The 21632-nt window shown below is 39.1% G+C and overlaps 2 protein-coding genes across 2 annotated transcripts; one reads left to right on the top strand and one right to left on the bottom strand.

Moving 5' to 3' along the window:
- LOC149077990 (uncharacterized) lies at positions 1-4245 on the top strand. The gene is made up of 2 exons (XM_089241548.1): positions 1-130; positions 3524-4245. Exons 1-2 carry the CDS (start codon positions 112-114, stop codon positions 4150-4152), a joined length of 648 nt encoding a protein of 215 aa, XP_089097674.1. The 5' UTR covers positions 1-111; the 3' UTR covers positions 4153-4245.
- A 6452-nt stretch (positions 4246-10697) lies between these two features.
- On the bottom strand, positions 10698-19709 carry LOC149077991 (ferritin, middle subunit-like). The gene is made up of 5 exons (XM_089241549.1): positions 19216-19709; positions 15800-15915; positions 11643-11789; positions 11426-11554; positions 10698-11288 (listed from the first exon to the last, which is right to left on the bottom strand). The coding sequence occupies exons 1-5, from the start codon at positions 19271-19273 to the stop codon at positions 11136-11138; spliced, it is 603 nt and encodes a 200-aa protein (XP_089097675.1). The 5' UTR covers positions 19274-19709; the 3' UTR covers positions 10698-11135.
- Positions 19710-21632: the final 1923 nt, after the last annotated feature.

Here is a 21632-nt window from a genome sequence, read left to right on the forward strand (position 1 = left end):
TCTCAAACGCCCAATAAACATCGAAAAGCCTCTCTTGGGGCCCGCCGATACGATTACAACAGTTTTAAAGCCCTTGAGTAGGCCCTATTATTTTCGTTCGTCGTGTAAAGGATGCCGTTTGCTTGCGAAGGTAAGCTCCTGACAATTTTTTTGTTGCGGTTCTTTCAATCGAATTGCACATTAAAAATATTGCGTAATAATTATCAATAATTTTTGGTGCACCTGAATTAAATAATGGTATGCGTTACGAAGCCTTCGAATTAAGGTCAGAATTTTTTAATCTTGCTCCGAAGCAGGGTCTGTCCGTTTCACTGCCCCCGTCATAATACAGTATACGCAATTACTTCCCCCCCCCCCCCCATGGCAAGTGTCTAGCCCATAATTTGCTAACCCATAGGATCTTAATACTAATACTTAAGCTTCTATCTTCCTTGAACCCTTCCATCATTTACTGGGCGGGCACTTTGGGGAATTAAGCTAGACCAGTGTTTCCCTAACTTTTTGTTCTATCGCCCTCCTTGAGGGGCGACGAGAGAAAAAAATTCCTGATCTCAAGAGAACCCATAAGGTCCCATGTTATACCTGTAGCTTCTATCGCCCTCCCCCCAGGACCGTTATACATCCAACTTTTGGAAACACTGGTCTAGCCAGAGGTCTGATGGTTATTATCAAGGGCTCTGCTAAGCAGTCTTGGCTTTGAATGTAAATGATTCGTCTAAAATCCTGTCCAGGAAAATCGCCTTGCAATCAGAACCCTACTCCTCCGTCCCCCTTCCAACAAATGAAAATACCAGGGGGGGGGGGGGCTGTTGGTGGATATCCTTACAAAATTTTGAATCCGGTAACTGACAATTTGTCTGGGGGAAGACTCGATTTTTGTCCGAGGGCTCTTGAGGCCAGCCCAATCCCCTCGGGGCTTCAGCTAGGATCGATGCATTTTTTCTCATGTTATATATAAATTCACTGAAGGAAGCCCAGACGAAGTTTCCACCCCAATCGTCCTGCTACAGGTCGCGGCTGCCCCATGTTCCTACACGGGAGTGGCTGAAAGGGCTCTAGCCAAGGGGGGGGGGGTGGTACTCAAGATCAACACCTATGTGTGTACGTAGTATTATTTTTTATGCCAGGTACAAACTTTCTTGAAAATCAATGTAAAGAACCACCTAAGTCTTCATCTGGGTCCTTTTTAAAAAAAAAAAATCAAGGCTCTTCCCCTCATGGGGAGGAGGCGGCAAGGGTTCCTGTATATGTGTGCCAATAAATGTAGCGCAAGACTCGTACCTTTTTGTATGACCTATCACTAATTTCAAGCTATGAACGCATACGAAGGTTTTTACAACTGGCTGTTGCGAAGATATATTTCGGAAAGAGAAAATTCAACTGCCATGCGGGGAATCGAACCCACGTCCTTTCACTTTCCGGGTGAACGCACTAGACTACAGAGGCACCGAATCTCTCAATCTTTCCTTGGAGCTCGTGTACACTGAAGGGACCGTACATGGACGGCCGGACCAGACTCAGCGTCAGCAGTTGTGAGCTTGGCCTGCCACCAGATGGCGACTTGTACAAGGATGTATATGAACGCAGTCTGATACGGGGGGATAGAAACGATTCCTCCCCATTTTTTCGCTATACATATCCCAAGTCGGCGTGCGTTGCGGCGAGCTGGAGATATTCATTTGTCGAAGCCTGTATCCGCTTGTACAATATAAAGTATGACGTAATCAAGTTTTGCGGCCCATTGTGATTGCACCCATCACACATACTTTAGTCTGGCTCTGCTCCTAATATGCCCGAATCGGATTTTTTTCTTTTTTCGGATCTAACTAGTCCGGCATTTTTTCGGCGAAAGTGTGAAAGTTCTAGATGTCGAATCTTTTGACAGATTTTCTTTGTTTCCGAATGTGTTCCGCCCCATTTGACACCAATGAAAAGTTGGAATTTGTTTCGAAAATTTCTATAACAAATGAAAGCCTTTTTGCAAAACGGGTTTCTTATCGATAAGCGACCAACCTCGAAGGTTGTGTAACTATTAATATATTACCAAATGATCGAGTAATGATCGGGCTATTCTGCTACGGTTAGGTGAACAAATTCGAGGTAGTTAACGTTACCTCGTATACAACAGCCTTTGTTTCCCCAACACTTTTCCCACGCGCGGCGCCCCCTAATCGACGCTTATCCGGGCCTCCCAAGAGCAATCTAACGAAGAATCTCTTCGAAAACCCTTAGTCTGACCGCTCGCCCCTGACGAAGAGTGCCGCGGCGCACAATTGAGAACCCCGGAACTTTAACTGATATTTATGAGCTGCTCCAAATATCGGTTTTCATCCCGAGGCACCGTGATTTTTGTGGATATTGTATTCGAGAGTGAAGGGTAGGTTCTTGATGTGCCGTGGCTCCAAGGGGTATCACCAAATCATCGCGCTTAGCCAAGGATATCGATGCGTGTTTGCATAGTAATCGGTAATGAGCAATACAATTCCTATAAATTCCAACAGTTACTGCATTGAGAACGTCATGCAATTTTGTTTACGGACCCATTTTCTCCTTAAGGGCAGCCTAGGACAAAGTAATTTTTGTGGGACCCCCACGTGATTGGAAATGAGTCAATTTACATTCGGTTAATTTTCTTTTGAAAATTACAGAAATTATTACAAAATCATAGCACTAGATCTCGCATCCTCATGTAATGCCCGGATGAAGGCCCCATGCGTTGAATGACCTTTTCAGTCCGCGGGCAAGGTATGCGGTAATTCTGCCGCTCGCGGGCCAAAAACTTATATTTATGGTGGTCATATAGTGACCCGTATTCCGCGGAACATATCGTAATTTTGATCGTCCCAACATTTTCGGGAAATATCCCGTTTTTCCCCCTTGTATTTAAAAAAAAAAAACCGATTTTGAATTTTTGAAGTCAATAATTGAGACTATTTTCGTGACGTTATTGTCTTGATAATTTTCTATGTCCCGTGCAGATCCCGTATCTTTATAAAATATGGTCAGGAAGGTCTTTTATTGTGCATATTGGTTTCTCAAAGTGTGCGTCTCTGCCCCTAGGGACATCGCGGTGAACTGGATATGATTTGTCTAGTCAGGCTCTGAATTGGGTCTCATGAAAATATCTATTAAACTCTTAAGGAGCCACAATTAATCATAAATTGGGCAAGGGAACAGCTGGGGATAAAAGTGAGAACCACTAGTGGATATATTGTGGGAGCCTGGGCGGTGAACGGCCATTAAGAAAAAATGCCCGTGGGTCTGAGGTTTTCCAATATCGTAGAAAGAAGTTAATTTATCAGATTCGATCAAGCCAATTACATTTAGGTCTACACACTTCTAAATGGGTAAGATGGGCTTTTACCCAGGGCCTTCCATAGTTTTGTGGCCCAAATGTTGACATTTGCCTGGTTTTTCTCTTTACTCCCCGTAGGTTGCATTAATAGCTTCCAGTCTCAAGCCAAATCGGGGTGTTAGCGATTTTAAACGTTAAAACAATTGAAGCTCTGTTTTTGTCTTCCAGAATCCTGCAGTTGCATCGGTGATAACAGAGAAGATTGCAACTCAACCATTCAGAACTCTCCAATCCGAAGTGCTGGCACAAAGGAGTGCAAGCCACAGTCCTGCCGGTGCACAGAAAATTGCAGATGTATAACCAGCACCACAGGCGGTAATGACTGTTCTCCTGACGAAACCCCCCTTCCGCCGAAGGAACCAAGTTGCTCGAATGACGCAGAGGCCTCCGATGTCCAGCAGGACGGCTGCAAAAGCCATTCCATCGACAGCTCTGAGGTAAAAATGGGATCCCACGCAAAGAAAGTACCTGGATCAATCGACCAGCTAGACCTCTCAGCCAATGGATGCCTCTCGCTACCTGACGCAGATTCCGACGACATTCCACCCGAATCGCCGAGTGAGGAACGGACAGAGAACTCGGCATCATCTGACGCTGAGGTATCACCAAGAACTACTTCGTCGACACCAGTTGAAGAAGAAATGGCCATATTGGACAAGATGGGGGAGGATCTGGCTGCAGTGGACTCCACCTGCGGGATAATCGAGGACGGGCCGAGCGAAGCGTCATCCTGCGCATCCGAAGACGTTGCTTTGAAAACGATCGGAGAAGCTCCACTCGCTACAACCGAAGCATAATATGGTAAATTTTGTACAAGTACAGTTTCCTGTAGTGTTCTGGTTTAACACACATTTAATGTTTACATAATAAATTGCCATTGTTTACAAATGTCTCGGTGAATGTGCATTCGGTTTTCTAAATCACACTGAAAAATATGTGAGGGTATATAACCTTGGTGGGTACGATAGCTCAGATAAGACCTATCTGAATGTTTTGTCGGTGGTCCCGAACAGAACTCCATCGACACGCTTAGAAAGTGCCAGAAAACTGCTATGAAGAAATTGTGGACAATTGTTTTTCCCTCCCCCCAATAAACTCTTCTCAAAGGAACGTTTGAGCTGCTACAGAGGACCAAGGACGTTTCCTGAGCTATTTCATTATCCCTCGTGAGAGAATTGGGCGTGTACATATTATGAAAAGTCTTCAGTGAAATTTAAAAAAACTCTTAACTTATCTCCACGTTACGAATGGCACTATGCAAATCGCTACACCCTCCGCAAAATGCGATATCTTTTCAAGACTTCCTTCCGATTTTGAGCATGTGATAGTGTTTTCCCCAGAAGCTCTTTTCCTAGGGTTCATTGATCTCTATATTTTTACTTATATTGTACAAAACTAGGGCTTTGAAATACCTATGCAGTGATACCTCAGCTAACGAAAATTCGTTCTGGAATCGCGTTCGTTAGCCGAAACGCGATTTCCTATGTTTCTGTGGAAAATTATTTAATTCGTTCCGGATATGGTTGAAAACTTAAGGATAGGGTTTTTTTTTTCTTTTAAAACATCAAGAAGTGCTATAAAAAAGACAAACGGACCGAAGGCTAAAATGAGCAGTTCCAGCATTGGATAAATAAGATTTTATAGGAAGATGAGACACGTAATATCTTTTTATTTTATGTACACACAACCAACATCCAGTAGTTGGCACACCAGTTGTTTACAAAGTTGAAGTCTGTAGGTGTCCCCATCCATTTGATTTCGTCAGCTGAATTCCGTCCGATATATGAATATGGAAAAAATAAGCCCCTAGAATGTCTAGGCTGTGTTCAGTTTGATGCAAAGTCTTAACTGAAAGAACACAGAGAACGTGTGAAGGCTCCTTCCCCCCCCCCCCCCCCAAAATGCGTTTGCTGAATCTTTCATTTTACATGGAAAGGTTCGAAAACTTCCTAAATGTACCTTTACTTCTATTCTGAGGTTGACACATGAGCTAATTGTACTCAAATGACAATTATGATTGGTGCGAAAGTTTTCAGCCACATTGAGAGCTGAATTAATTTAGCTCGCAATGTGGCTGTTTGAGTTATCGCGATTTTTCTGCCTCGGCTCATAATGCGCACGAAAGAAAAATCGTTAGCTGAGGTATTTTATAAAACAGTTAAGATTATAGGCAATTAGGGGACACTTGAAGGGATTTTATTAACAGGTTGGAGAGACATTGATTCGATAGGAGAGGGTCCTAAGGTGTCGTCCTCAAGAAATTAAACTTTTATCTCGCCCAATTCCCCCCCCCCCCCCAGGGCCGTCATTTCAACTTTTTCCAGTGGTGTGGGGGGGGGGAAGCAAAGAGCCTGTACTCGATGTGCGCATATATATATACCATTTTTAGTGTTTCCAAAGGACGGGCCTGATAAAAACCAAAAAATTAATGAAAATAGCAACATTTGGCTGCTTTTTTCTCATGAGATAAATCACGGCTAGATGTGATACCTCAATTAAATTTTAATGTCTTTAAAACTGAATTTAGAAATTTTAAATTTGATTTCAAATAAGATCTTGTGTTGATCCCTTATTTTTCTTGAATTCCCCCCCCCCCAAAACTTGACTCCCTTTACCTAATTGACAACTTAAACCCTAAGACACCCATCCACCCCGGTAGAATTCTAACGGGTTACGTCATATGGAATCGTAATTGAGCCCACTGTAAGTCCCATGTGTGACAGATTTGTTGGCAAAAAATTTCTGGCGATAATCGGGGTTGGCTCTGAATCGGGAGGAAAGGGCTCTGGATGTACAGCAGCATGGGAGTTTTTCCTATACATTGAAATTAGTATTGTGCCAACCACACACAGGGAAATAATAGATGTCTTGTTATACGGATAGGCGAATTATATTTCGTGTTATCGAGATTCCACTGTATATGAAATATTCTTATTTGTAATCGTAAAAAAAAATTATCGCAATGCAATTTCTGAGTTGGGAAGATAATTTTAATCGTTAATATGAAGAATAAATCAAGTTGGCTTCGTTGAAAATGTGTGAAAAACCGGGAAATTTTTGCAGAAAAGTCGGGACAGCCAAAAAACCGGAGCTGTCCCGGAAAATACGGACGTGTGGTTACCTTAATTCTACGGAACGGGTTTTGAGGAAAAAGAAAGGTTTCACTTTTTTGATGAATTTTCTCTCCCTCGTAGAAATTCATTCTTATGTCGCTATGGAAGTTTCACTTCAAAAAATTATTCTCACACTGTAGCTCAACTTTTCCCCTTTTGTGTTTTTTCCTTATTTCAAATTTTCTCTTCTAGAAACTAGTTTTTGCTCTTTGTGCTGTACGTGATCATGTTTGAATGGCGTCACTCTAAGACTGTGGGGGGGAAGGGGGGGGGGGTTTGCTGCGGGATTTTTAAATTCCTTCTTGGCGTTAAAAATAACATCGTATTTAAGGTTTATTATGGACTATCTCCTCGAAAGAAATACGGGACATCGGCCAATTATCGCCAAAAATGACGCCAAAACCCTACAAAGTTGCCAAATATTGCTGAAGTTACGGAAAAGTCACAATGGCGGGAAATGAAGCATTACTGCAAATTGTAGGGGATTAAAATGAATTCCACGGAAAAAAAAATTCACCAAGACAAACGGAGATTCGTATTTGTAATATTAAAATAATATTAACATATTCTAATTTGTAGTTGTAATTATAAAAACATAATTTATGAGTTTAAAAATAATTTTAATCTTTGATTTCAGTAAAGAATAAATATTCAAGTATGTTTTTTCATGTAAAATACCGGAAAACCCAGGGCACTTTTGCTAGAAGGTCGGGACGGCCAAAAAACAGAAAATACCGGGACTGTCGCAAGAAATACGGGACGTATGGTCACTAAAATTATGGGTCACTCGATTCCACCTGATTTTTTAATTATATTTTTCTGCATTATTTAAATGAGCGAAATTAGTGGTAATTTTTTCATTCATATTTCGCAAGCAAAAACAAATTTATTGGAGTATAATTATTAAATTCGCAAAAAATTATTAAAAATGACAAATTGATTACTCATCGCCTTTCGCGCTTCTGCACTATATAAATTTCTTTTCACTCATTTTTTTAGAGAAAAGTATTGACCAGCATGTTTCATTATCGGGTCTATGAAGGTGCATCCGCACATGTCCTTGAGTGGTTCGCTGAAATTCTCCAATTTATATGAATGTCATGTCGGGGAGTGAGCCACACAACGCGCACGTGACGAACGTCAAAGCGACGTAGTCGGTGCATCAAAGAGACTTGCGTTCTCTTGGATTTTTGTCTTGCGAAATAAGTAACTGGGTTAGGTGGGGGGAGGAAGAAAAGCAAAAGTCCGGCGTTTTTTTATTACCTCACGGTCAAAGCGAGTAAGCATGTGTAAGATGTACTACGACATGCTTCATCCTTTGGTGTGGTCAAGATTTATAGCAGATGTACGATTCAAGAAGTTTTACATTACTCTTCAGGCTTTCCTCCTCGTGGAGGCAATAGGAATGTACAATCAACTACAGTGAAATATCATTCCTCGTTGATGCACAGTGGGGGTCGGTTGAAGTTGGTTTTCTGCGGTTTTCCAACTTTGAGGTGCCAATGCGAGCCGGTCTCCCATTTGAAAAAGTATCTCCGCAGAGAGAGCAAGCAGACCAGTTATACGAGCCCAGACATTTTTAATCATTGATTTGACTAACCGGTGGGCGTTGCGCCATACAAATCAACGTGAACAACAAATGGCTAATTTTGCTATAGCTGTCTGGTCGTGTCTAATCGGCGTACACCTAGCCTTACGTAACAAGAAATTTCACGCATTTACCATCTTCACTTCAAAATATGGAAGACGGATGGCTGCACCAGCAAGAACGCGGAACTCTTACAACATAAATTTACTCGGAACAAGTTTTGACGTGCACCGATTCGTTAGAAATTCCGCAGAGGAATGTGTACGAGGTGAATGAACAGTATAGAAGTGAAACCTCACTGCAACGATATTTTTTTTTCAATTCTTGTTTTGAAGTAAATGATATTATGAATGTTAAACTGCAGCCTCTCTATATAACGGTAATCCCTTTTCAACGATATCTTTTCTTCGTCCGCAGAGTATCGGTATATCAATACATCACTATTATTTGTGTGTGTGGGGATTTGAGCTGCTTAAAAAAAAAATGGTGCAAATTGTTCTACCAGTGCATGATTCAAACGAAAATATTTCGTCCCGTGCAATAGCCATGTCCTTAACCAATACCTTCTAAAGCAGAAGGTGTTCGGTCGTCACGCTAACCCTTGATGGGGGAACTCCCTGCGGCACTGAGCTGGAAGTAAACTTGAAGTTTCCTTACAGCTCAGTGCCCAACGGTAGCATTTTCTTCTGCGGTCATGTCGCCGTTTCTGTTTCCCTCCTGTGTGTATCAAGAAAGTTTTCTGACAAGGACGAACCGGGTATCGAACTCGCGACACCTCTAAACATCCTTTGGTACTTTAGGCGACTGATTTGTATATACAATCACATGATTGAATTTACTGTATTATCAAGCTATGACCCTGGGAGTTGATAAAGATTGTCAGATCACCCTGCCCTCCCTAGCTGCAGCCCTCGTACAGTATGAGCAAAATTTAACATTCTGAATTTTGGGGAGTGCAGGGCTCTCCCACTCAAAAAATTAGAGTAGGACGGGGGAGGGCAACCCCCCCCTCCCTTTGACAACATAATCGTAGCATAATAAAAAAAAATTTTTTTGAAAAACTAAAAAAAACTTTTCCCATAGCACACCATTTCGGTATCCTGTAAGATTGACTCCAGACAAAGCAAAATGATAGAAATGACTTGGTAACAAAACAATTTTTGGTCAAAATAGCGTCTATATTAACAACCACAGATAATTCTTTTTTCCGTCTCTCTTCACACAATATATATATATTACATTCTTTTTTTTTAGTCTTCCAAAGTCAGTCACAACTCTCTTCAACAATGCACACAGCAAATTATGAAGACGTAAGCTTTTGAGAATGATGCTCTTTTGAGACCACTTCCAAAAGCACGGTGCAAAATGTGTAAATTACAAGGTCCGATATAAATAAGTCAAGGTGGACCAGATGGTTTTACTGCGTTGTCCATCCTCCCTTTTTCAAAAGGATTTGTTTAAAGTTCAGCACTCAATGCTAGTGTAATCGTTTTTGACAAGTAAAGCACTTTCATTTCTAACTCTTTGCTGAGCATTGTAAATATTGTTTATGCCTCTGCATCCCCTAAAAGTACAGCAGACGATTGAATGTTATTGGGTATCATCAGAGTAACAAAACCTAGAATAGGCCTATGTACCTAACTGCTTTGTTATGCAAACTGTGTGTTGTCTCACCTATACACATACATGCACCATAATTTTGAAAGGCGAATGTTATTTACTGTCCAAGACTATCAAGTAGTAAATACAAAATTACCTTTTTTCAACCAGGCAGAAGTCTTTAATCACTACTCTGCTTGTTGAACCCTCAAACTAAGCAAATGAAAAATTAATAAACCATAAAATGGTCCACAAAGCCCCTCCCTAAAAAATGATGCAATTTCTTTGGAAGAATCATTAATTGCAATCTACTACATTTGTATTACTTGGCAATGATTCCTTCCTCAATTAAAATCAATTATACAAATTTTGTTGATAGGTTTTGGTAAAAAAAAAAAAGACAAAACCAAGAAAGTATGCCATTTTACCAAAAAGGAAGAAAAGTGGAACCCTGGGAGTGCCATATTTAAAATACTGTGGTTACTCACACCCCTCAACTTCAATGCTACTAGTTGTCAAAATGCATGTTCGCCCCCCCCCCCCAATGACGGAGCCGACTAATGTATGCATATAAATTGGCATCGCATGCCCTCCCTCAGCCTTTCATGTTTATCTCCATCCACGAGTTGCTGTAATTTACTTTACTGTTGAAAATTTGCAATGACCCTTGGTCAAAGTGGTATTTCAAGACCCAATACGTTTAGTTTTGGAGGTGCCTGCTTACAAATTACCTACTGACTTTCAAAAATCTTATCACTTATGCTGAGGTGCCAAAATGAAGAAAACATTGGGAGGAGAGCTGAAAGTTGTGCTGCAATGAATATTAAGTATTGGGGGTTATTCAAATGGCCTCCACAGGTTCCTTCATCCAAGTCCTTATGCACTTCAGATCCCCACGTATAGAAAAGCCGTCGTATAATTACACATAGGTCTACTGTTCAGGTTATGAACAGAATTTATGTTAGTATCAAGGCTGAAGCTGACTATTCTCAATTTTTTATTACTATATTCGGTCAAATTAAAGATCACAAACAAAAATTGATAACATTCTTAAAACCTTTAATAACCAGAGGTTTTTTTGGATACAAATGTCATAAACAAGGGGAAAAAACAAAATTAAGGTATTAGCACACATCAAATATATGTAACATGTAACAGCAAGAGATAAACTTTAAGGAAAAAATATTTTTTACTAAAAATACAAAAGGGAGGAAAAAAATACCACAGTCAAAAAATGAAGTAGATAGCAGGAAATGCACGCAGGAAAATAATGCTTCAGTTCTAGAAAATTCCACAAAATAAATTCATATGCAATGCATGCTTGCATAGAGGAAAAACAATCTTTAAAAGGTATGTATATCGAACATCAGATCTAAGTTAACAGATAACAGTCGAAGAGACAAGAATAGCAAGCGTTGAATTCATGAAATCTAGCCGTGCAGCAGTAAGAAAAGATTTTCAAAAACAAAATAATCTTTCTTTACAGCTCAGTTTTCGCTCCAGAAAGTTGACGATCAAGCAGATACTCGCCCATCTTTGTATCCATTCCACTGAGGATGGACATGTAACGAGACAAAAGGTCAATCGATTCAACTTGCTCATCGAGGAATTCATTCTCTAAGAAGTCCATCAACTATTGTGGAAAAAATGTGATTCAATAAGTTCATAAAATAAGACAGATTGCATATACTTTTAGAAAGCAACAACTATGTTAAAATATAAGTGCAATATATTTAAATGCTGAAAATTTTCGAAAAAATTTAAACTTACATGCTGGTCAATGCATTGCACCGATGCAGTATCATGCAAACGGTGAAGTTTGTTGTTGACATGCTTCTCAAGATTGATGGAGTCTATGATAGCTTCCAAAGCACCAGTCCATGTATACTTAGCAGGCATCTATGGGGGAATAGGATTGTTCAGCATGAGGAATTCCAAATATATCATACATTTAAGAAAAAAAGTATACACCAAACTCACAACGTACCTTAATTTCAAACTTATTGAATTTAGAGCCACGCTTATTCAAGTAATCAATGAATTTCTGAGCATGTTCTCGTTCTTCCTTTGAGTTGTCCGCAAAAAATTTAGCAAATCCAGGTCTTGCAATGCTGTTATGATCGAAATGTGCAGCCTATAAAAAACAAACATCATTATAACCACAACAAATCATAAATCATCATATATTTGTACAATACTAATAAGCTTCAGATTGAAGTTATGCAATCTTATTAAAATTAAGTACTGCAGACTCTAGATAATCCGACTGCGCTGGTAATCCAGCATTTTTAAGAGGGTTTTCCTCGCTCACAGAAGAGGAAACCACATGCCACTGCATGTCTTTGCTCAAAAGTTTATATTATTTAAATAGGCTTTTCCAATCTGGCACACATTGGGCCGAGATGTGCTAGTTTAGCAAGAGTCTACTGTATTTTATTTTGTTTTATCCAACTGGCACATGCACTAATTTTCATCTTCAAATAGGTTGGCACCAGGAGGGGTAAAATTATTTTGGAGTAAAGGTCAAGCGGTCTCATTACACTAGCTGTATTTCAAAGGGCAAAAATCCCCCCCCCCCCCACTATACTATTTGGCTTTCCTGTCCTCTACATAAAAATTTTATTGCTTTTTTTTTTTAGACAGACAGCTGATTGATATAGGCATATATGTTTCTAAATGTAGGGTTTTCTTATTGGTTTGGGGAAGGGGAGGCCTGAGGAAGAAACGTTTTGAGTACCTTGGTCTGGATCTATGCATCTTGTATATTCATACCAGTAAATCTTTAATAACTTAAAAGGGCCAGTTTGACACTGGGTTCAATGATCCATCCACTGAAACTCCACTAGAACTCCACTCTCTGTGGCAAGACTTTTTAACAGGGAAATCAGCTCGCATTCCAGCCTTGAAGTTCGGAAACAGAAAACCAACTTCAGTAGACCACCACAGTGATGCCGATGGGGTTCGAACCAATGACATATTTATGAGGAGAGGGGCTTATAGAGGGCTATACCTAGGAATGGGACGAATAGTGATTTGAGCAAATAGCCAAATACTGAATATTCTGATATCTTGGACAAATACTAAATATTAGGCAGCCAAATATCAATTTTCTTAAAATTAATAAAAATGATAAATAAAATTGTCGTTTTTAATTGAAAATAAAATAATTGGCAATTTCAAATGATTGATATTGAATTTTAATTATTTAAATTCATTTTATTTTAATATTAATTTATTATTCACATATTAAAAAACTGGTAACCAAAAGATTTTTGTTGCAGTGATACTGACAATCAAATTTAATGATATATTGTATTTCAATATTACAATGATACCTCAGCTAACGAAGACGATTCACTCTAGAATCACATTTGTTTGCAGAAATATGATTTCTCATAGGTTTATACAGAAAATCATTTGATTTTTTCTAGCTTCTGCCAAAAATTTAAAGATACGTTTTTCAAAACACCAAGGGATGCTAAAAAAGACAAACTAATTGAAAGCAAAAATGAATAGCTTCAAAATTGTATGAATGAGAATGTACAGGAAGGTGAGAGACGCTGATCTTTTCATTTTCCGAGCATGTAACACAACCAATACCAGCTTCAGTCTACTAAAGCTGGTGTTGACAGCCCAATCGAGTTCATAAGTGTCCCCATCCATTTGTAATTTGGTCAGCTCATTTCTGTGCCTGATACATGCAGAAGAAGATAATCTCCCAGACTGTTCAGCTTGATGCTAAGCGTCTTACACTGAAAGAACACATGCTTTGAAAAACATAGGCTCCCCTTTTTTTTCAATGCATTTTCTATTTTGGCCGAATCTGTCGTCTTATATGAAATGGACTTTTAAGTCCCTTGGGGTAACAAAGTATTTGTATTCATGTGTTTTTATGTTTGCACCTATGTGTATGTTTGTCTGTGTTTTTGTGATTTGTTTATTTAAAAAAATGGTTCAAAGAATTTCAGAAAGAGAAGTATCGGTACATCTGAAAAAAGATTTTGAGGTAGGCATGACATAATCACGCTCTAGTGACATTAATTCTGATGATTGGTACAAAAATTCAGCTCGCAACGTGGATATTTTATGTTAGTGCGTGCATTCATATAATTTTGTTAGCTAAATCTGTATTTGTTAGCCAAAGCAGAAAAATTGTCGTTAGATGGAAAATTAGTAAGCCAAGGCATTTGTTAGATGAGGCATCACTGTAGTTACAGAACTGATTTTTTTTTTTCAACACTCGTTACAATTTCACATCTAAGAAATTATTAACCATTATTTACTCTCAAGTAATCATCATAAAATTTACGGCTTATTTTTCCTCTCTAGATGTTCTTTGCCCCTTACAGTAGCTCAATACATTTTTGTCTATCCATGACTCCTTCCAGTTCTATACTTCAGTTAGTGAACTTATATAATTCATGCTCGCTTCCATCTTTTTGCAGTAGGATTCTATTTTCAGTTTCATGTTTTACTTATCCTAGAAATTCACCCTGACATACCTAAGCAATACTCGGCAAAAGGGCTGAATAAGCTGAATAACGAATAGCAGCTGCATATTCGTCCCATCTCTACTTATACCAATCAAACGAAGAGCATCCCTCACCAACTTAAACATACTGAAATCGACATAATTGTAATCCTTGAATGCAATTTTTACAAGGTGTTTAAATCGAACAGATTGAAGATGATCGACTTAGAGCAGCCATCTTCAACCTGCTGCTCACACGCACCCCAGTGCTCTTTGAAGCATCACAAGTGCTCAATGCTAGTGTTCGACACAAGCACTTGATTGACGCTTCAATTGAGCAACCTGTAAAAATTATATTCAAGGATTGCAATTAATGCAGATTTCAGGGATAATTATGTCAAAGTTGCCATAAGGGGGTGCTTTTCGTTTGATGCTGGGTATAGGCATGAATGCCAGAACTTTGCCACCAGACTTATCCCGTTGCCGAGATCTATTCCAGCCCAGCTTCGTGGCAGAGTCTGGAACAAAGTGAGTGTACCTAACAGTCTGAGTGTGTAGCTAGTGTTGTGTATGATATTTCAGTGCTGCCATCTATACTTCAAATTGTGAGTGAAGTGTAATGATTGAATATTTGTTACAATGTTACACAATGTGTAAACATGTGAATGATCAAAAGAGTGTGTGAGCAACTTCTGACTGCACCTTTTGAGACATGATTTTTTATTTTTTTATAACATGATCCTCACATATTCGCAAGGAATCGACGTTATCTATCCAGGGAATTTGTTAGTGTTAGTAAACACCCATGCCCGAACTGGGATATGAACCCAGACCTGCAAAGTGAGAGGCTAGTTCCCTAGCCACTGGGATTGATTTGATTCTTCGATTAACATAATTGTAATTATGATGCACTGTTCGTAATCTTTGACTTATCAATAAATTGTGGTTGTGCCTGAGATGCATTGGTCCTTTCCCCCCAGGCCAAAGTGCTTGCGTTGGTTCTTGTGACAGAGCCTGGGTGTCTCATGGTTTCTGCAGCTGTTGCTGTTTATAAGAGGTAAGGCAAAAAATCAATGTGCCTCTGGAATCGAATGTTTCAAGGGATCAAGCTTCCAAGCAGTCACGTTCATAATACACATTGGAACTTCCTGAAGTAGATTTTGATCAGACCTTTGACCACAAGAAGAAATAGAATCCGAATTCCCATCTCCAAAGTATAAAATGAATAAATGAGAATCTTTGTGATAGAAAGAAAACATTGTTACCGTAAGAAGTTTAATCAAATGTTTGAATCAGACAACACATGAGAGACTCTGAAAAGCACATTTTCTGCTTGTGTCATCTAGCATTTCAAAATCGAATGATGTCACATGATAGTACCTCTACAAGAAAGATGTCTATGCCAACAATTCTCAAAATTTTTTAACACGCAAAGCCTTTTTTAATATAATATGTCTATGACAGAGCCCTGCAGGCCATTTTGATGTATCTATACAGCAGGCATAAATTCTCTAAAATATTCAAAGAAATATTGAACCCTCAACTGACCCACACCCATTTGTTAGTTATACTCACAACCAAGACCTATGCACCACTAGTCTACAAAAACTAACATGAAAAAAATTATAATTTAAGGAAAATAATCAAAATAGATTTTAAAAAAGGTGTCATACCATAGCGGCGTACACAAGACTGGCATGCATTTCCTCATTTATCTGCTTATGTATCTCTTTCTCACAGTCAGCGTGAAGAACATAACGATCCTTGTGTGGCTTGTTCAGCTCATTATCTAGGGGAAAACCAAATTCAATATTCATTACTTAGAATTCATTGCATTGAAAAAAATAATAATAATAAATTTTATATTCCAGTGGCGAGAACTTCAATTACAGAACAATCTTCGCAAAGTCATTCACATCAAACTTCTCACTTTGGGATAAATACTATCTGGGGAGTCTGGTAAACTACAATAAATTATCTCAATTATAATTTTTATATTATAATTAATATTATATATATTAAAATAATTTAATTATAATATAATTATGTAATTTAATTAAAAAAATTCTTAAAATGTTATCAGATGTAAGAATATTTTATCGATTGTCTTCCCATCTGGACGAATTTATTTTTGTATGCATGTTTAACTCTTACATTATAAGCCTGGATAAAGGCCAGAACTAGAGAGAGAAACAGGCGTTAACCCGAGTAGCAAATTTTAGGGATGCATTTCTGAAAAAAAAAACCTTCAATTAGATCACTGCATCGTGGGGAAAAAAGACAGAGGCCTTTTTTGGAATAGAATTTTTGGCAGATTCCCTTATTGCTTAGTATAGTGGTTCTTAACCTTTTTCATTAGCGACCCATGGGACAGTTTTTGAAAATAATGTAATCAGTGATGAAATAACGGCATTCACAACAGGACTATAAGTAGATTTTGTACGACATTGTCTGCAAGTTGATTTTTACTGCCCATTTTAGAAATCCCCTGCGAATCACGTTTGGGTCGTAACCAACAGCTCGAGAACCCCTTAGTTGTAAGCAAATTTATATGACTGGAAGGCTCTGAGAATCAAGTTTAGATCATGACCCATTGCTCAATATTCTGTGTCTGTACGTAGATTTGAACATTCTTAATACCCATTTTGGAAACCCCTGCGAATCAAGTTTGGGTCGTGATCCATAGTTCAAGAATGCCTGTCTCCAAGTGGATTTGTATGACTCATCTCGGAAGACCGAATGAATAAAGTTTGGGTCGTTCAAGACATGGCTGCTAGTAGAGTAGTACGACCCCCCCCTAGAAAGCTGATGCAAATCAAGCTCGGGTCGTGACTCATAGCCCAAGAATCCCTATCAGTTAGAAGAGTTGTACGACCCATGTGGAAAGCCCCAACAACCCATAGGTTAAGAAGCCCTGGCTTAGTATATATATTGACCATCTGATAAATTTAGGGACTACATTAAAGTGGTAAAAATATCAGTTTCTGAGCTAGAGATTCATCCTTTAATAACTGGATTAAAATAGCCCATTTGTACTCACTATACTCATTTGAGTACAGCGAGGATTTGGCTTTGTATAATATTTTAGCCTTGCAGCCAGTTGTTATATTTCAGCACATGTAGAGAGAGATTGGCATCAAAAAAATTCTCGAGAAGACATTTCTGGTTTAGAAAAGAACTCTTGAAGTTTGTGTATTTCATTATCTCGTGGGTACTTTTGTTTTCCACCTTATATTATCAACATTATATTGTTATTTTCATGCAAGTCATTATTTTGTAATTGATTATTTAGATTACAGTCTCTAATGTGAATAACTAACACAAAATTCAATATTTCGTTTTATTTCCAACCTTTTTTTTCAAACATATCATTATATTTTGCCGTCCTTAATTGAGGACACTTGCCATCCGGAATCAAATACTTCCTGTTGATGCATTTAAACAATCTCTTGGAATATTCTTAATTGGTGCAATTTCAACAAAGTATCCCTACATCGAAATTGAATTCAAAGTGCATCATAAGATAAATGATTTTAGTTCAATTTTTTTTTATAGAACAATGAATACAAATTCATTCAAATCAATAAAAGAAGCATTTGAAGAGGAGAAACATCAGCCTGTATTCTTGTGTCACTATGGTTATAACCCAATTTGATTGGCGACAAGTTTTTTTCTTAACCTAGTTTATCTAGTGCCATAGAAACGCATACAAAACATTATAAAGTACAGTCAAAAGTCACAGCATAAAAATATCTTTAAAAGCGGGGCAATTTAATAAAGAGTAATCCAGACCTTCATTAACTACTCTGGCATGGACTTTGAAAACTGACATTAAAAATTAAGACATTGCATGAGGTCTCTGGCTAATATAGCTAATACTGTAGGCTGGTATATAGGCAGCTACTTGGGGGTGGGGGAACCCCTGTCTCTACCCAATAAGTGTCACATCCAGATCAGGGTTTGAGCTACGGTCGCGAAAATCATAGAATGCGAAAAAAGTAGTAGCCACTTTCACAACAATACGTACAGGAGGTACGCAAGGAGTAGACATCCAACCATCAATCATTACATTAGCATTGTAGCATTTTGCTAAAGCTCCCCCCCCCCATTTTCGCTTTTTTGTGAAAGGAATTTTTTATCCAGCTTAAACCCTGATCAAGATTTATTTCATGCAGGGAGGGACACAGGACCTTCCAAGACAATCAAAAGCGGAAAACATTTTTTTGAGTATCTTTGTATAATAATTTTAGTATCAAAAGAAATTAAGCTACTTGTGTATGTTGCCCTAATTTGTTAATTTAAAAAGAATTTTCGAAAAGATTAGCAACTGAAAATTCTCTAAAAAATATGTTATACCCCCATCCCAAAACCAATACTGGAATTCCGAATTACTTCCCTTTGCTCTTTTGTCTTTCCTATCCCTTTCTTGAAACTTCACAAATTTCAATCTTTTCTCCCGTTTTTTAGAATATTTATACCCTTCTGATACCTCTTTTTCCTGTATCTGACGTTTTCAAAAATTAATTTTTAATTACCTTTTCCATTAATTTTTTTCTGTCCTGCCTTGACCCTTTCAAAATTTTCTTGACCCCCCAGAACTCTTCAAATTTCTTCCCTCCTCTTTGCCCCTCTGGGATTACAATGTTCCTGCTATGAACCATATCCAGGGCCGTCTTAGGAGCCACATGGACCCCCTGGGAAACTGAATTTGCCGGGGCCCCCCCCACCCTCGTATAACTAGAAATGCCTGACATTCATTCACTGACTAGGAACTTCTCTGCCTACCAATTCACGTTTAATCATGGAAATCGTAACCAGATCATGTTATTCTGAGGCTCCCCCCCATGTGAAGACGGAACTGGCCATATCAGGATTGGGGGGGGGGGGTTCCTCGATTTGATTTTATTACATGATCCAAATCCTTTTATATTAAAGAAAAAAACATCATGGCTCTCTCTTGGAGAGAGTTCTCCCAATACATGTACATCATTTGGGGAATAGATCAATTGGGCAAACTCCAATTCTGATTAGTGCTTGTATCATCACATTTGAAAAGAAAGAGTCACGTACTAATTAAGAATGTACTCACCGTAAACGGCAAAGACAAGAGGTAAAATCGAAATAACAAAGACTAATAAGGATTTCATGGCCGCTTCTTCCTTCTCGGGGGAATGGCTTCGTTAAAAGAGAGCGGAGATGATAACAATCAATGTGTAATAACCGATAAAAATGAACTTTTACAACAAAATAAATGCGTTTATCGAAGATGTATTTGTTTCTCTTTGGTTGATAAAGAACTCAAAAACGAATGTTATTTTGTTTTGCCTTTGCACGCACTGGTACAGAAGGCAAATGACGAACGGGGATCAAAGAGCAAACGCGATAACGACTACCGACCGACGCCCACTTGAGCTTCTTTCCTTATGCCTTGTTTTGTTTGCGTTTTAACTTCTATCTCTCCGCAGCGCCTCCTCTCTCTTTTTCTTCTTCTGTACGCACGCGCTTGGCGATTGCTTTTTGGCTGGGTTTCGCGACGAATTCCGGCGCCAAAACTCGTGATCGAAGAAGAAATATACATATATTGACCTTGGGTATTTTGGGTCCGTTCAAGTATAGTCCGCCGACCACGAGATGAATTTTCGCTGCGTCATGTCACGTCACGTCGGATGATTTTATTCAATTTTTTTTTGGTAAAACGATTGCACATCGAGAAAAGTTCATCAGTGACTGAGCTTTCATGATTGGCATGTCCTTCTAGGATAAAATGGAATCGTATGACGTGCCGTAGCCAAATCTCATCTCGTGGTAGGAGGACTATATTACGTCATCATCGATGGGGTGGGGGGTTCCGATTTGCTGACTTTTGACGACAAAGAGGGGAGGTTTGGATAATGCTTACGTCATCAACCACCCTTTATGAAAATATGAAATATTCTTAATGACATATCTTACTCGGTGCGCCAAAAAACGAGAAAAACCTTTCGTTAGTTTGTGGGCACTCTCTTGAAGTAACATCCCCCCCCCCCGCTATTGATAAGTGCCCTACAGAGCCACTTCAGTGATTTCTAAATGTTTCGCCGATCCAAGTGCTCTGGGAATGTGTCCGGGCCGCTTAAGTGCTCTGGAAATGTGTCCGGGCCGCTTAAGCGCTCTGGAAACGTATACAAGCCGCTTAAGTGCTATGGAAATGTGTCACGCATCACTTAAATAATCTGAGAATGTGCCGCGGGTAACTTGAGTGATGTAGAACCGCACTGGGGGCCACTTAAGTGCTCTGAAACTACGTCACATGTCACTCAAGGGATCTCTAAATGTGTAACGGATCGCTTTAGTGTTCTGGAACTATGTCCCGGGTCATTCAAGTGATTTGAAAATATGCCACGGGCCGCTTAAATGTTCTGGAATTGTACCACGGGACACTTAAGCGGTCTGTAAAAATGTGCCGCTTAGTTAATTTTTACAAAATTAGGTTTGAGAGGGGGAAAACCGCATCAGATAACCCCCAGGGCCATATTTGATCCGCGGGCCAAAGGTCATTATGTGGTTTATCATTATATGGCTTAGAGGGTGAGTCGCAATGAATTTATTACAGATAAATTTTTCGAGTTCAGGAGGGGCAAGAACCTCCTATGCCCCCCCCCCCCGCGTACGTCTCTGATCCCACCAATATGCGTTAGGCTTCAGAGGGGCAGAGCAGATGACGAAATTTTGCTGACAAGGGGGGAGGAGTCAAAAATGGCTAAAAATTTACTTACGCAATACTTGAACGGCCCCTTTATAATAGAATCGATGCTCGATTGTTTTTTTTGTTGATTGACAGAAATGTCGAGTAAAATTTTATACAACAGACCTGTTGAAAATTTTCCCTTTAATGTCAATGAATAAATTCTGTGGTAAAATTGTCTACCGTGTGTTCACGGCCCCGATTTTGACATAGATTTGAGTGAAGCAAGACTTGGCGGAACCCGAAAACGTCAGTGAAGGATGTTCGGTTAGTAACAGGAAATTTTAATTACACTATAAAAGTTTCATAAAAGATCTTGTAAAATGCAATCAATATGAACGTATCGGTTATGCAACCAACAAGCTTTTTGGTTGTTTTTTTTTTTTCAAGTTTAATAAAAGTCCTTTTATAAAACTTCAAAAATGCTACCAATAAGAACATCTGTTGCATTTTCTAGAACAGTGGTTCTTAACAGGGGGCCACATGGCCCCCGTAGTGGTATTGGGATACTTCAAGGGGGGCCACGGAAGAAAATGGAGAAAGGGGCCATGACAGATGGTTTGGAGGGCTGTAGAGAGAGAGGTGAGAAGAAAAATTAAGGTGTGAAGAAATAAAGCATTTAATATAGTGACTATTCACTTACAGAATCCAACAAAACCACCCATAAAACCAGGACCGTCTTAGGGCATGGACCCACCCGGGCCTCACCGACATTTTGCAGCAGGTTCCCTAGGATGGGGATTTTCGCAGCCTCCCGGCTAGATTTTTCACAGACTCCTTCT

The sequence above is a fragment of the Pholcus phalangioides genome, unplaced genomic scaffold (genome assembly GCF_987345545.1).
Source record: "Pholcus phalangioides strain wild (caught in Gottingen) unplaced genomic scaffold, Ppha-v1.0 ptg000014l_1, whole genome shotgun sequence".
In the NCBI taxonomy this organism is placed as follows: domain Eukaryota; kingdom Metazoa; phylum Arthropoda; class Arachnida; order Araneae; family Pholcidae; genus Pholcus; species Pholcus phalangioides.

Bases quoted from the DNA above. Each gene is read 5' to 3' on its own strand.
- LOC149077991 (XM_089241549.1), bottom strand. From the start codon at position 19,273: ATGAAATCCTTATTAGTCTTTGTTATTTCGATTTTACCTCTTGTCTTT. The intron at 15,916-19,215 runs GTGAGTACATTC...GTTTTCCCCTAG, and splicing joins TCTTGTCTTTGCCGTTTACG to ATAATGAGCTGAACAAGCCA. The intron at 11,555-11,642 runs GTACGTTGTGAG...ATTCCCCCATAG, and splicing joins TCAATAAGTTTGAAATTAAG to ATGCCTGCTAAGTATACATG.